Source organism: Oncorhynchus masou, unplaced genomic scaffold (assembly GCF_036934945.1).
Source record: "Oncorhynchus masou masou isolate Uvic2021 unplaced genomic scaffold, UVic_Omas_1.1 unplaced_scaffold_1089, whole genome shotgun sequence".
In the NCBI taxonomy this organism is placed as follows: domain Eukaryota; kingdom Metazoa; phylum Chordata; class Actinopteri; order Salmoniformes; family Salmonidae; genus Oncorhynchus; species Oncorhynchus masou.
The window spans coordinates 121764-136781 of NW_027000607.1; the positions used below are offsets into that span (position 1 = coordinate 121764).

Genomic DNA, 15018 nt, shown 5'->3' on the forward strand with positions numbered 1-15018 from the left:
CCTTCAAATGTACCTTCAGGGGTCATTCAATATTCATCAATAATAACAAAGCAGTTTCTGGCAAAAGAGCCAAGACTAACAAGGGATATACATTTACTAATAGTACAGGTTGATAGCAATAAAAACGATACTACAGAGATACAAAATAAGTTAGAGGGAAAACAAAAATAACTTATTCAAGAATGATCTAATGTAATCTATTACAAAAATAAAGCAAGGAATATGGAGAAAAATGCACAACATTTTTCCTGAATCTCCAATACAGGAACACTAACAAAAATAATTTGCAGAAACTCGTTACTGAAGAATCTATGATTCTCCAAATGGTATTTTAAAATGAATTCTTTCCAAATAATATAAAACATAGAAAATTAACAAATGTACAGAAAGATCAAAATACAGAGGAAGAACTTTTTGATGCTATTAAATCCTTTTAGTCTGGAAAAACCCCAGGGCTTGATGGCATACCGGGTGAGGTAGATCAAGCCTTTTTTAAATACTAAAAGCGCCATTGTTTGTTTTAACTACTCCTATAGAAATGGTAGTCTGTCAGGTACTCAGCAGGGAGGTCTGATTTCTCTCTTATTAAAACAAGACCTAGATGGCAAATATAAAGACCCAGTCTATCTAAAAAACTGGAGGGCCCTTACACGTCAATGTTGTGATGCAAAAATACTAGAGAAATGCATAGCACTCTGACGCTGAGTGGAGAAATCAGTGGTACCCATTTACAGTACTAGTGGGTGTAACTAACTATCAGCACACAGTACACTGGATCCTCTCAGCGTCAAAGCTTCTGATCAGGAGGGTTTACTATGTTAGGCTTCCAGAGTGATTTTTCAGCTCCTCTCACCCTCTATGCTGTAAAGCAGTTGTGGGACAAGGAGAAGGGTAAACGCCCTGTGTAGTAAGTGCTTATTAATCTATTCTACTTCTTAAGATGCTCTGCAGGTGAAAAAAACTATCAAGTACTATCATTTAGATAAATATAAATTACATATAAATTGGCTGTGAATCTAGTTATATTGTATACTGCGGTTGACTACCAATGAATGAAACGGACAGCCTTCAAGATTATCTTTAGCAGACTGACCAAAATAATTGATACCTGATAGCCATTCACAGTTCTTGGGTAGAATATTGACCCATAGAATTAGTAGTCCACCCATCACAGAACGTTCACTTTATTGCAAATGTCCGTTCTAGTCGTTTTATTTCTATAGATTTACCTACTTGGTTGTTCTGCATGTGTCCATTGTTGAAGTCCATGATCCGGGGGGTGAAGAGCGGGTCTTGCTGCTGTGTCGTCTCCACCCTCTCCAGCCGAGGGGATATGGGACGTCCCCCTCCACTCCCCATGTCTCCTCCGTCCCCCACCCCAACTCCGTTCGCCTTGTGGAGACACAGGACCTTCCTGAAGCTCTGCTTGAAGTTGTCAGACAGGAAGCCGTAGAGGAGCGGGTTGGCACAGGAGTTGACGTAGGTCATGATGACCAGGAAGAAGTAGACGCCGGCGGTGACACTGTTCTCTGGTATGATGAAGACGAGGTTGACTATGTTGGTGGTGAAGAAGGGCAGCCAGCAGATGACGAAGACCACCACGATGATGACCACCATGCGGGTTACTTTGCGTTCGGAGCGGCGCCGCCTGGTCAGGCCCGCCCTGGCCCCGGCAGACTTCACCTGTAATGAATGGGAGGTTTTGTCTGTGACTTTGTGAAGGAATAGCTTTGGACATGGACACCTTTGAAGATCACTATATTGAGAGGATTTATAGTGGTTTGGAGAGGTTTCAGGCCCAGGCCAGGGTCTAAGGCACTGGTCCATTGGGTTTGGAAATAGAAACAAACCTAAGAACCATTAGAATTCAGTTTGGGACAGTGAGAAGAAAGGATTAAGGACTCAAATGCATTGGGGCCTCAAACAAATGGAAGGCGCCCTCAAACAAATGGAAGGGGGTTTCAAGCAAATGGAATGGGGTCTCAAACAAATGGAATGGGGTCTCAAACAAATGGAATGGGGTCTCAAACAAATGGAAGGGGGCTTCAAATAAATGGAATGGATCCTCAAATAAATGGAATGGGGTCTCAAATAAATGGAATGGATCCTCAAATAAATGGAATGGATCCTCAAATAAATGGAATGGGGTCTCAAACAAATGGAATGGGGTCTCAAACAAATGGAAGGTGGCTTCAAACAAATGGAATGGGGTCTCAAACAAATGAAATGGGGTCTCAAACAAATGGAATGGGGTCTCAAACAAATGGAATGAGGTCTCAAACAAATGGAAGGGGGCTTCAAATAAATGGAATGGATCCTCAAATAAATGGAATGGGGTCTCAAATAAATGGAATGGATCCTCAAACAAATGGAATGGATCCTCAAACAAATGGAATGGGGTCTCAAACAAATGGAATGGATCCTCAAACAAATGGAATGGATCCTCAAACAAATGGAATGGGATCTCAAACAAATGGAATGGGGTCTCAAACAAATGGAATGGGGTCTCAAACAAATGGAATGGGGTCTCAAACAAATGAAATGGGGTCTCAAACAAATGAAATGGGGTCTCAAACAAATGGAATGGGGTCTCAAACAAATGGAATGGGGTCTCAAACAAATGGAATGGATCCTCAAACAAATGGCATGGGGTCTCAAACAAATGGAATGGGGTCTCAAACAAATGGAAGGGGCCTTAAACAATGAACAAACAATGAACAACATAATACTAAAGAGGATGTGGGTTATAGTACAACCCAACTATACCTTGATGATGATGAGCAGGTAGCAGAGGCAGATGATCAGCAGGGGGCCGAAGAAGCCCAAGATGGCCGTGTAGAGGATGAAGACCGTTGACCACAGCTCCTGGGGATCGGGCCAGCTCATGTTGCACGAGTTGAAGCGGTCCTGAACATCTGAGTAGATGGTGACCGGCAGCACCACCACGAACGACACCACCCACACCAGCCCGTTTATGATCTTAGCCACCTTCGGCTGCCGCCACTTGACGCTCCGAATGGGGTGCACCACGGCCAGGTAGCGGTCAATGCTCATCACGGTCAGGCAGAAGGTGCTGGTGAACTGGTTGATGGAGTCTACCGTCATGACCACGCGGCACAGAAACTCCCCGAACGGCCAATAAGAGAGCACGTTCTGGGTGGTCAGGAAGGGAAGTCCTAAGATGTACAATTCATCTGCCAGGGCTAAGTTCAGAAGGTACATGTTGGTGACAGTCTTCATCTTGGCATAGCGCAGGACCACGTAGATGGCCAGCGTGTTGCCCAGGAGGCCCACCATGAATACAGTCATAGAGATTACTGCGGTGATAACGGTGCTGCTGTCCTGGAAGGGAGCGCTCTCGCCGGACTCATTCATGAAGAGGTTGGGGACCGTGGAGTAGCCCCTGGAGGAGGAGGAGAGGTTGAAATCCCCAGGGATGGAGGTGCAGTCTTGGGGATTCATAGCGGGGAGGTGGGGGTGGGGTTGGAGGTCAGGGAGATGAATTAGGAAATGGCCCATAAGGCTGAAAATAAAAATAGAACTGTCAGTTATTGAGGATGGAAAATAAACATTCTAATAGTCATTCTAATGGACATTTTGAAAAGAACAGAATAGAAGAAGAATATAGAATACATTAGAATATAATTGAACATCATTAGTCATTCTGACATTTGTCTATGAAAACCATCTTATGGATGAGAGGTTGAGTGATGTTTCAATGTTTTTGTTATGTAATAGTGTGATATTTCACCTTTTCCACTATACTGCTTCACCACTCCACTTTGTTCACCCATAACAGCACATGGACATTCTCTGTGCAGGGAGCCCATATTGACACTGTTCACTCTGTACTTCATCAGAAAAACAGCACATTTGCATGGACTACCTCAGGCAGGCATACATCCATGCACTTCTTCCACGTATTCCTCATGCCTTACTACAAAGCAGTCAACCTGCCACTGACTTGGTAAATAGCTGAAGGATGGGGTTGGAGAAATGTAACCAAAGTGGTCACCCTGCCACTGACTTGGTAAATAGCTGAAGGATGGGGTTGGAGAAATGTAACCAAAGTGGTCACCCTGCCACTGACTTGGTAAATAGCTGTTGGAGAATTGTAACCAGTTCATAGACAGAGCTATGGATGCAAGGACTGACCATCCAAGATATCCAAATTATACTTTTAACCTTATTTTGAGGCTATACAATGTTTGTTTACAATTGCATTGTTTACAAACAAAGGGGTAAAACATGGTTATATTTGGGTTCTGATGGGGTTCTGTTTGGTTCTGATGGGGTTCTGTTTGGTTCTGATGGGGTTCTGTTTGGTTCTGATGGGGTTCTGTTTGGTTCTGATGGGGTAAGACAGTGGAACTAAACTCTTATACTCTTCAATGGGTTTATATTATGAATTCTAAGTCCAAGAATGGACGTAACAATCTGGTCTGTCAATGGCGTGCAAGTCCTGGACAATGCTGGGTGTATCTGATTGAAGACTTGGTCAAGGCTAGGTCAAGGGTTGACATTTCATTGTTCAAGATGGATCAGTGTTTCTGAGTAAACCCCTAGCCCTAGCTCCTGAAACCTGTTGCGCCAATAAGTGGTCTGATGTGGGGATTCATTGAACCGCAGTCCAAAACATTGGAATGACGTCCATTCAACAGCCTAGTGTTGTGACTATAAACAATTGCATGTGGCATGGAGGCGAAGTTGCATAAATCGGTTTGACATTTCTGTCAATCTAAATCAAAACTATTGTAAGGACATAATTGTCTGACTCTATTAGCGCAAAATCATGACAGTTTCTATTTTCACTCATGAAAAATTGCACTTTCCAGTGCCCAAAAATTGGTTATATAATATTCAAATTTATACAGAAAATAAAGTCAACATAACATGACTTTGTTTAATAACTTGTGTTTGTGCCATTTACAGACGCAATCCGCAATTACTACATCCATTTTTGGACCGTTAAATGATTGATATATAGCCATTGATTCTTGAATAATATACTTTATCAAAGCCTCATGAGCTTAGTTCAACTGTAGGAACCCATCAGAAGCCAAAATATAAGCTTGTTTTACGTCAATGTTTGTAAACAAAGTCCATGTAAACAACCACTATAGCTTTAAAACATGGTAAAACTATCATTTCAATCTCATGGATGGTAAGTCCTTGCATCCATAGCTTTTTCTATGAATTTGTGAATGGTTATATTACTCAAGCCCCGCCCCTCAGCTGTTTACCAATAAAGTGGCGGGGTCACTGCTTTGTAATATTTTGAACTGCAGATTGCCCCTTCAAACTACACTTTGCGATCTATAAAGGACCAATCTCGGTTTACCCAGAAATAAAATCTCACGTAATTTGTTTTTTTTATGTTTACGTAGTCTGTCCATAAAAGATTAATAATGGACACATTGAAGATAAACTGCCAGTCGGTTGACTTTAATTTCTTATGCAGATTAATAAGAGTATATTACACAGTGCCGGTCATTCCCACATTAAGATTAAAATGTTGGAAAAAGCTACTAAATGTCCATTACTGGCATAAGCCCACAGTAGTGAAAAACTCATTATTGCAGTTAAAAGAAATAGAAAAGGACTCTTCCTAAGACAATGTGTGTGCTTTCTAGCTTGTCTTGAAGTATTTATGGTTGATAGGATAGGATAGACTGAAAATGTGAAAGTTGGTTTGGTGTCTCTAGCTTGTACAGGTCAAGTTTAAAATTTCAGGTTTTTTTAATCATATTTACAGAATACACATGGTATACACCATCCAACAAAATGCTTACAGTACATTCATGTTCTGGAAACTTTTTTCCCAAAATGAATAATCAGAATCATGTTCTGCGCATGTGTTATTTAATACACACATTCAAGTCTGTCTCTTTACTTGATGCTTTAGTCACCCTCTTCTGAAGCCTCGACCACTTTGACCGAGATGATGATGTCACCTATGTCTCTGTCTCGTATTTCTGAACAGCTGAAATAAAAACCTGTTGGCGACTTGAACAATCATTCAAAAAATATAAACACTGAGGGTACAAAACATCTGAATGGCACACATACACAATCCATGTCTCAATTGTCTCAGGGCTTAAAAATCCTTCTTTAACAAGTGACATCAATAATGGACCATATCTTTCACCTGGATTCACCTGGTCAGTCTATGTCATGGAAAGAGCAGGTGTTCCTAATGTTTTGTCCTCTCTCTGTGTGTGTGTGTGTGTGTGTGTGTGTGTGTGTGTGTGTGTGTGTGTGTGTGTGTGTGTGTGTGTGTGTGTGTGTGTGTGTGTGTGTGTGTGTGTGTGTGTGTGTGTGTGTGTGTGTGTGTGTGTGTGTGTGTGTGTGTATATATGAAGGCTATCTGTCTGTTGTAACGGATATTGCTTGCACATCAAATTGCTACTTACTGCCTGTCTGTGGCTTGCTTTTTGATATGCTGTGTACATCTAGCTTGCCTAAATAGCTGCATGTAGGCCAACTCCTCTCCTGAAAAAAGAACATGAAATTGCTAGACTGCCTGTTGTGTCGTTCTCATGTTTGCTTTGATTACTGTTACAACAGACAATGAACTAAGTTTGTTTGAACAAGCAGCAGGGGAGTCACGAAATGAGTGAGCACTAAGGCAACAGCTGAAAGGACTCGATCCTGCACATGCGCAAAAATCTCAGTATCTTTAGCGTAGCCACTCTGTATAATTTAACATTTTTAAAATCTTAAAGTGGTATTTGTAGCTGAAATGGTTCAAGTTTATTAGCATTATATCTATATACATAGAGTATACCAAACATCCTAATATTGAGTTGCACCCCCCCCCCCATCTGGCACCTACTACCGTACCCCATTCAAAGGCACTTGAATCTTTTGTCTTGCCCATTCACCCCCTGAATGACACACATACACAATCCATGAGTCAATTGACTCAAGGCTTAAAAATCCTTCTTTAACCCGTCTACTCCCCTTCATCTACACTGATTGAAGTGGATTTAACAAGTGACATCAATAAAGGATCATATCTTTCACCTGGATTCACCTGGTCAGTCTATTTCATGGAAAGTGAGTGTTTTCCTAGTGTTTTGTCATTATAGACTATATTATGTCATTATAGTTTCTAAAGGTTTTAGAGAACTTGAAGTTAGGACAGCCTAAGCATCTTAAAGTTGGTCTTGTAGCCAAGGAGCAGGACCGTTTTGAATAGCTACCACTGTATTCGTGTGCTTCTCATTCAAACCCAGGTTCATTTATGCAAATGTTAAATGGTTATAAATCCAAAAAGTATAAATAGTATCAACAAGCCGTATGCAAGCCATCTGAGTTGAGTCAGTCTGCACATTTCAACATTGGATTGAGGTTCATAGCTTAACCCTGTAAGACCAATGGTTGAACAAATGCAATGCTTCCAAAAAATTGCATTGTGTACAGATCCTAAACTAAAACATCATGACAAACACTACCTAGTGCATCTCCTTAGACCCAGATGTATCTCTGAGCAGTATGTGTTGTGTGTCTGTATGATTATTGTGGCATCAGTAGACTCTGAAACATCAGAAACCTGTCCACTTGTCTAAGACTACACCAGTCCACCAAACAAGCATATGTTGTAAGCCATCCATGCAAGTACATGAAATTAAATATTTTTTCCTATCTTTTCTAAGATGTAGTGATTATGTTAAAAAAAATACATTTCAGAAACAAACATTCTGAGCCAGAGCTAGAGTTAGATTTGTAAGTGCTGCAAAAATGTAACATTGGGCTTAAAGGGTTGCCAAACTGAGACATAGAACCACATTAATATTTGATAGACAATTTAGAGAGATGGTTTACCTTCCAACATCAAAATAACTCAAATGTATATATTTCAACAATAAACCAAAAAATGGTGGTTTATGAGGTCCGAATACTGCAATTACGTTCATTCATTTGATGTTAAAGAAGTAAGGTCAAATTGGGATTTAGGAGGTGCCTAAACCTCCTGACAACAATACTGACAGCAACACTTATCACATCATACTACAGGTCACGGGGGACCTACACCTTTTGGGGAGAAAGTCAGTAACTGTGAGAAAGTCAGTTCTGGTTACTTTTTAAAAGGGCACTCTGCTCAAAAATGAATGGAAATAAAATGATGCTGACATTTAAAATATACTTTCCCCATCAGGCAGGGGTTATCACTATCGCCTGATGTAGCCCATATGATGCAACATAGTTTCTGTAAATAAACAGCCTGAGGGTTACCCCTCTGCATTTACCCCATTTGGCTAATCATTAGCTAGATCACAACCTCAAAAGTATAAACATTAGGCTAATCATTAGCTAGATCACAACCTCTAAAGTATAAACATTAGGCTAATCATTAGCTAGATCACAACCTCTAAAGTATAAACATTAGGCTAATCATTAGCTAGATCACAACCTCAAAAGTGTAAACATTAGGCTAATCATTAGCTAGATCACAACCTCTAAAGTATAAACATTAGGCTAATCATTAGCTAGATCACAACCTCTAAAGTATAAACATTAGGCTAATCATTAGCTAGATCACAACCTCTAAAGTATAAACATTAGGCTAATCATTAGCTAGATCACAACCTCTAAAGTATAAACATTAGGCTAATCATTAGCTAGATCACAACCTCTAAAGTATAAACATTAGGCTAATCATTAGCTAGATCACAAACCTCTAAAGTATAAACATTAGGCTAATCATTAGCTAGATCACAAACCTCTAAAGTATAAACATTAGGCTAATCATTAGCTAGATCACAACCTCTAAAGTATAAACATTAGGCTAATCATTAGCTAGATCACAACCTCTAAAGTATAAACATTAGGCTAATCATTAGCTAGATCACAACCTCTAAAGTATAAACATTAGGCTAATCATTAAGATCACAACCTCTAAATTAAACATTAGGCTAATCATTAGCTAGATCACAACCTCTAAAGTATAAACATTAGGCTAATCATTAGCTAGATCACAACCTCTAAAGTATAAACATTAGGCTAATCATTAGCTAGATCACAACCTCAAAAGTGTAAACATTAGGCTAATCATTAGCTAGATCACAACCTCTAAAGTATAAACATTAGGCTAATCATTAGCTAGATCACAACCTCTAAAGTATAAACATTAGGCTAATCATTAGCTAGATCACAAACCTCTAAAGTATAAACATTAGGCTAATCATTAGCTAGATCACAAACCTCTAAAGTATAAACATTAGGCTAATCATTAGCTAGATCACAACCTCTAAAGTATAAACATTAGGCTAATCATTAGCTAGATCACAACCTCTAAAGTATAAACATTAGGCTAATCATTAGCTAGATCACAACCTCTAAAGTATAAACATTAGGCTAATCATTAGCTAGATCACAACCTCTAAAGTATAAACATTAGGCTAATCATTAGCTAGATCACAAACCTCTAAAGTATAAACATTAGGCTAATCATTAGCTAGATCACAACCTCTAAAGTATAAACATTAGGCTAATCATTAGCTAGATCACAACCTCTAAAGTATAAACATTAGGCTAATCATTAGCTAGATCACAACCTCTAAAGTATAAACATTAGGCTAATCATTAGCTAGATCACAACCTCTAAAGTATAAACATTAGGCTAATCATTAGCTAGATCACAAACCTCTAAAGTATAAACATTAGGCTAATCATTAGCTAGATCACAACCTCAAAGTATAAACATTAGGCTAATCATTAGCTAGATCACAAACCTCTAAAGTATAAACATTAGGCTAATCATTAGCTAGATCACAACCTCTAAAGTATAAACATTAGGCTAATCATTAGCTAGATCACAAACCTCTAAAGTATAAACATCTTGTTGCTAGTTAGCAACACATTAATGACTTGAATGCCCCCCCCCCCCCCCGCCAAAAAAAAGAACATTCCATTGGCACTCAGCCATTGGACTAAATGTTCAACCCCTGTTGCTGCAGGATTATTTTGCTGCGACAATACAGGTGAAATGAAGATCCTACCACTGTAGTAACAGTAGAAAGACAAGTGATCCTCCTCTTTTAACAGTGACCATCAAAACTGCTTTGAAAGGTGTGTTTTCCTGCGACTGCATTAAGAATGTTGTACAGTGAGTGACAGGGCATACATATTTCTCTCCCTGTGCAGCACTCGCAATTTGAATACGCCTTCGAGAGGAGTATATTATAGGCTGAACAATTGAATAGTTCAACTATTCAACAGTGGGATTCTTATATGTTTCTGTTGCATACTCCCTTTACAAAAAAGGACGTAAAATGTGCAGTTTCACATGTGAAAATCGCATTTTCAAATATTGAGCTTAAATTTCACGTGAAACCATATTTTCACATGTATAAAATGTGGAGTTCACGTGTTAACACCAACTTTCCTTGTGAGTTGCAGTTGCACATGTGAAATTAGCTGTTTCACTTCAACATGTGAATTTTAGATATGCAGTTCAACATTTGAAAATCAAATTGTGTGCCATCCTATCGGACTTCCAATCACAGCCGGATGTGATCGAATCGAACCAGGGTCTGTAATGACACCTATAGCACTGTGATGCAGTGCATTAGACCACTGTTCCACTCCAGAGCCCACACCAAGACACGTAAAAAAACAACCGTGTAAAAATCACATTTGCATTTTCACATGTACTAAAACTTGACAACCCCCTTTCACGTGTGATGATGAAATAGTGTTATTCACCTCACATGTGAAAAGGTGTTGTTAGCATGCTGCAGTAGCAATGTTTCCACATATGGAAGTGCAAATTCTGTAATGCCATTCTGTAAAAAGGCAACTTAGCCTATCTGAGTATAATAATTAAAGTGTGTTAAAAATGATGAGTTCTTATTTCTGAGCCATTCATTTGGAGTGTTACCTGGCGGATTGGGTCCAATTTAAACCCTGGTTATGTCTCCAAGTTAAGCCATAAAGGACAACAAAATATTATTAAAAGAAAGTTACATAGAAAATCCACAAAACATTTGATCTTTTAAAAAATATGTTTTGAGGGCAAAATACAAAATGTGGATTAGTCAAGTTGATACATTTTGCCATTTCAGACAAAACCACCAAAGTCCCTGTGCCCAAGAAAGCGTAGGTAACCTGCCTAAATGACTAGCGCTTTGAAAGGCCAGTGATGGCTCATATCAACTCCTTCATCCATCCGGAAACGCTAGACCCACTCCAATGTGCATACCCCCTCAATAGATCCACAGATGATGCAATCTGCCCTTACTTTAAAATATATATATAATCAATAATCAAAGGCCTATTACAAGTATTTCTGAGGGTAATATATTGTTTCCTCATTTGGATGTATGCTGGCTTCTTAATGTTACCATTGTAATGCACATTTAAAATGTTTCTGGTTCGAAAAGTATAAATAGTATCAAAAAGCTGTGCGCAATTATTATATTGTTTCAGTCTGCATATTTCAACATTTGTTTGGTTTTGATAGCTTAAACGGTTCAAGAGGAGTAGCGTTAAGTTTTGACCATTCAAATGGTATTTTAAGGGTCTGTAATAAACCATTTATTAGCCATTTATAAATTGTTTGTTCACCATTTATAAAGCATTACTCCCACATGAATAAACCATTTACTAATCAAGTGAAGTATTTTTGCATTCTTTCATCTAAAGTGAGTGCTATGAATATAAATCTTCCATAAATGTTAGGAGTGACCAGTGTAAAACAGATGGGCATGCCATTGGTAGACATTCTGTAGTACCTCGTAAAAGAATAAGCACACAACACAGGATGTTAAAGGAAATATATAAACGTGTGAACAATTAGCTTACTAACGTTCACAAATGTGGGAGTAATGATTAATAAATGGTAAGCAAATGTATTTTAAATGCCTTATAAATGGTTCATTATGGACCCTTAAAATAAAGTGTTACAGGCACTTGTATTACCATTGAAATGAATTTGGTGAAATGCACTTAAGAAATGTTGTAGTAGAAAAGGTATAAATAGAAGGGGAAAAATCTCAAGCAATCGAAGTTGGCTGTTGTAGGCTGTTGTTTAGTGTTGAATGTGTAAGCGGTTTAAGTGCTAGAGTGAGTGGAAGAAATAGATAAACTACAAAAGTACATTTCCTAAAGAACATTTGTGTGCTTGATAGCTTGTCTTAAAGTATTTATAGTTTTGAAAAACGTTATTGTTGTCACGCCCTGGTCGAAATATATTATGTTTATTCTTCATTTATTCGGTCAGGCCAGGGTGTGACATGGGTTATTGTGGTGTGTTTTTGTCTTGGGGTTTTGTGGGATGTCTAGCGTTAGTCTATGGCTGCCTGAGGCGGTTCTCAATCAGAGTCAGGTGATTATCGTTGTCTCTGATTGGGAACCATATTTAGGCAGCCATATTCTTTGTGTGTTTCGTGGGTGATTGTCCTTAGTGTCCTTGTTCCTGTCTCTGTGTTAGTTTACACAAGTATAGGCTGTTTCGGTTTTCGTTACGTTCATTACGTTCTTTGTTTTTGTAGTATTTGTATTTATTCGTGTTTACGTTTGTTCATTAAACATGGATCGCAATCTACACGCTGCATTTTGGTCCGACTCTCTTTCAACGCATGAAAACCGTTACAGAATCACCCACCACAAACGGACCAAGCAGCGTGTCAACAGGCAGGAGCCACAGGAGAAACAGGAAAGGCAGCAACAGCGGTGCAATGAGGATTGGACATGGGACGATATATTGGATGGCAAGGGTTGCTACACATGGGAGGAGATCCTAGCGGGAAGGGATCGCCTTCCATGGGAACAGTTGGAGGCAGCGAGGAGAGCAGAGGCAGCCGGAGAGAGGAGCCAGTGATATGAGGGAACACGGTTGGCTAGGAAGCCCGAGAGTCAGCCCCAAAAATGTCTTGGGGAGGGCCTCACAGGGAGTAGGGCTACGCCAGGTAGGAGACCTGTGCAAACTCCCTGTGCTTACCGGGGGGCTAGAGAGACCGGGCAGGCACCGTGTTATGCAGTGGTGTGCACGGTTTCCCCAGTGTGGGTGCATAGCTCGGTGCGGTATATTCCAGCTCCTCGTATCGGCCGGGCTAGAGTGGGCATCGAGCCAGGTAAGGTTGGGCAGGCTCGGTGCTCAAGAGCTCCAGTGCGCCTGCACGGTCCGGTCTACCCAGTACCACCTCCACACCCCAGCCCTCCGGTGGCAGCTCCCCGCACCAGGCTTCCTGTGCGTGTCCTCGGCCCAGTACCACCAGTGCCAGCACCACGCATCAGACCTACTGTGCGCCTCGCCTGTTCAGCGCAGCCAGAGCCTTCCTCCTCTCCTGCGCTGCTGGAGTCTCCTGCCTGTTCAGCGCAGCCAGAGCTGCCAGCCTGCATGGAGCAGCCAGAGCTGCCAGCGTGCATGGAGCAGCCAGAGCTGCCAGCCTGCATGGAGCAGCCAGAGCTGTCAGTCTGCATGAAGCAACCAGAGCTGCCAGTCTGTATGGAGCAGCCAGAGCGGCCAGTCTGCATGAAGCAGCCAGAGCTGCCAGTCTGCAAGGAGCCGCCAGTCTGCCCAGCGCCGCCAGTGCCGCCAGTGCCGCCAGTCTGCCCAGCGCCGCCAGTCTGCCCAGCGCTGCCAGTGCCGCCAGTCTTCCCAGCGCCGCCAGTGCCGCCAGTCTGCCCAGCGCCGCCAGTGCCACCAGTCTGCCCAGCGCCGCCAGTCTGCCCAGCGCCGCCAGTCTGCCCAGCGCCGCCAGTCTGCCCAGCGCCGCCAGTCTGCCCAGCGCCGCCAGTCTGCCCAGTGCCGCCAGTCTGCCCAGAACCGCCAGTCAGCCAGGATCTGCCGGAACCGCCAGTCAGCCAGGATCTGCCGGAACCGCCAGTCAGCCAGGATCTGCCGGAACCGCCAGTCAGCCAGGATCTGCCGGAACCGCCAGTCAGCCAGGATCTGCCGGATCCGCCAGTCAGCCAGGATCTGCCGGATCCGCCAGTCAGCCAGACTCTTCCAGATCCGCCAGTCAGCCAGACTCTTCCAGATCCGCCAGTCTGCCAGACTCTTCCAGATCTGCCTATCAGCCAGGATCTGCCGGAACTACCTGCCTGAGCTTCCTCTCAGTGCTGAGCTTCCTCTCATTGCTGAGCTTCCTCTCAGTGCTGGGCTTCCTCTCAGTGCTGGGCTTCCTCTCAGTCCCGAGCTTCCCCTCAGTGCTGAGCTGCCCCTCAGTGCTGAGCTGCCCCTGTCCCGAGCTGCCCCTCTGTCCCGAGCTGCCCCTCTGTCCCGAGCTGCCCCTCTGTCCCGAGCTGCCCCTCTGTCCCGAGCTGCCCCTCAGTCCCGAGCTGACCCTCAGTCCAGTGGGGTTCTGGGTGAGGACTACTAGGCCATGGTCGGCGGCGAAGGTGGACTATCCTAGGACGCGAGGAGGAGGGACTAAGACATTTATAGAGTGGGTTCCACGTCCCGCGCCGGAGCCGGAGCCGCCACCATGGACAGACGCCCACCCGGACCCTCCCTATTGTTTTGATGTGCGTCCGGGAGTCCGTACCTTAGGGGGGGGGTTCTGTCACGCCCTGGTCGAAATATATTATGTTTATTCTTCATTTATTCGGTCAGGCCAGGCTGTGACATGGGTTATTGTGGTGTGTTTTTGTCTTGGGGTTTTGTGGGATGTCTAGAGTTAGTCTATGGCTGCCTGAGGCGGTTCTCAATCAGAGTCAGGTGATTATCGTTGTCTCTGATTGGGATCCATATTTAGGCAGCCATATTCTTTGTGTGTTTTGTGGGTGATTGTCCTTAGTGTCCTTGTTCCTGTCTCTGTGTTAGTTTACACAAGTATAGGCTGTTTCGGTTTTCGTTACGTTCATTACGTTCTTTGTTTTTGTAGTATTTGTATTTATTCGTGTTTACGTTTGTTCATTAAACATGGATTGCAATCTACACGCTGCATTTTGGTCCGACTCTCTTTCACCGCATGAAAACCGTTACAATAGTAGTGATAGTGACTGCAGTACCCTTACAGGAAAAACCATATCAATTTCATATGTGATCTTATGTGAAGTTAATGTGAT

General features: G+C 42.1%; 1 protein-coding gene across 3 annotated transcripts in view; it reads right to left on the bottom strand.

Moving 5' to 3' along the window:
- Positions 1-15018, bottom strand: part of LOC135529088 (somatostatin receptor type 5-like) — a 35570-nt gene that overhangs the window by 14305 nt on the left and 6247 nt on the right. For 2 of the 3 annotated variants that reach the window (XR_010453651.1, XM_064957993.1), the window contains exons 2-3: positions 2767-3523; positions 1234-1683 (exon numbers count right to left, since the gene is read on the bottom strand). Coding sequence is in view for 2 of the 3 variants with exons in the window: in XM_064957993.1 (XP_064814065.1) it covers positions 1234-1683; positions 2767-3519 (1203 nt within the window). In the remaining variant the exon portion in view is untranslated. Of the gene's footprint in view, positions 1-1229; positions 1684-2766; positions 3524-15018 lie in introns of all 3 variants that reach the window. The other variant, XM_064957994.1, reaches the window with a different exon arrangement.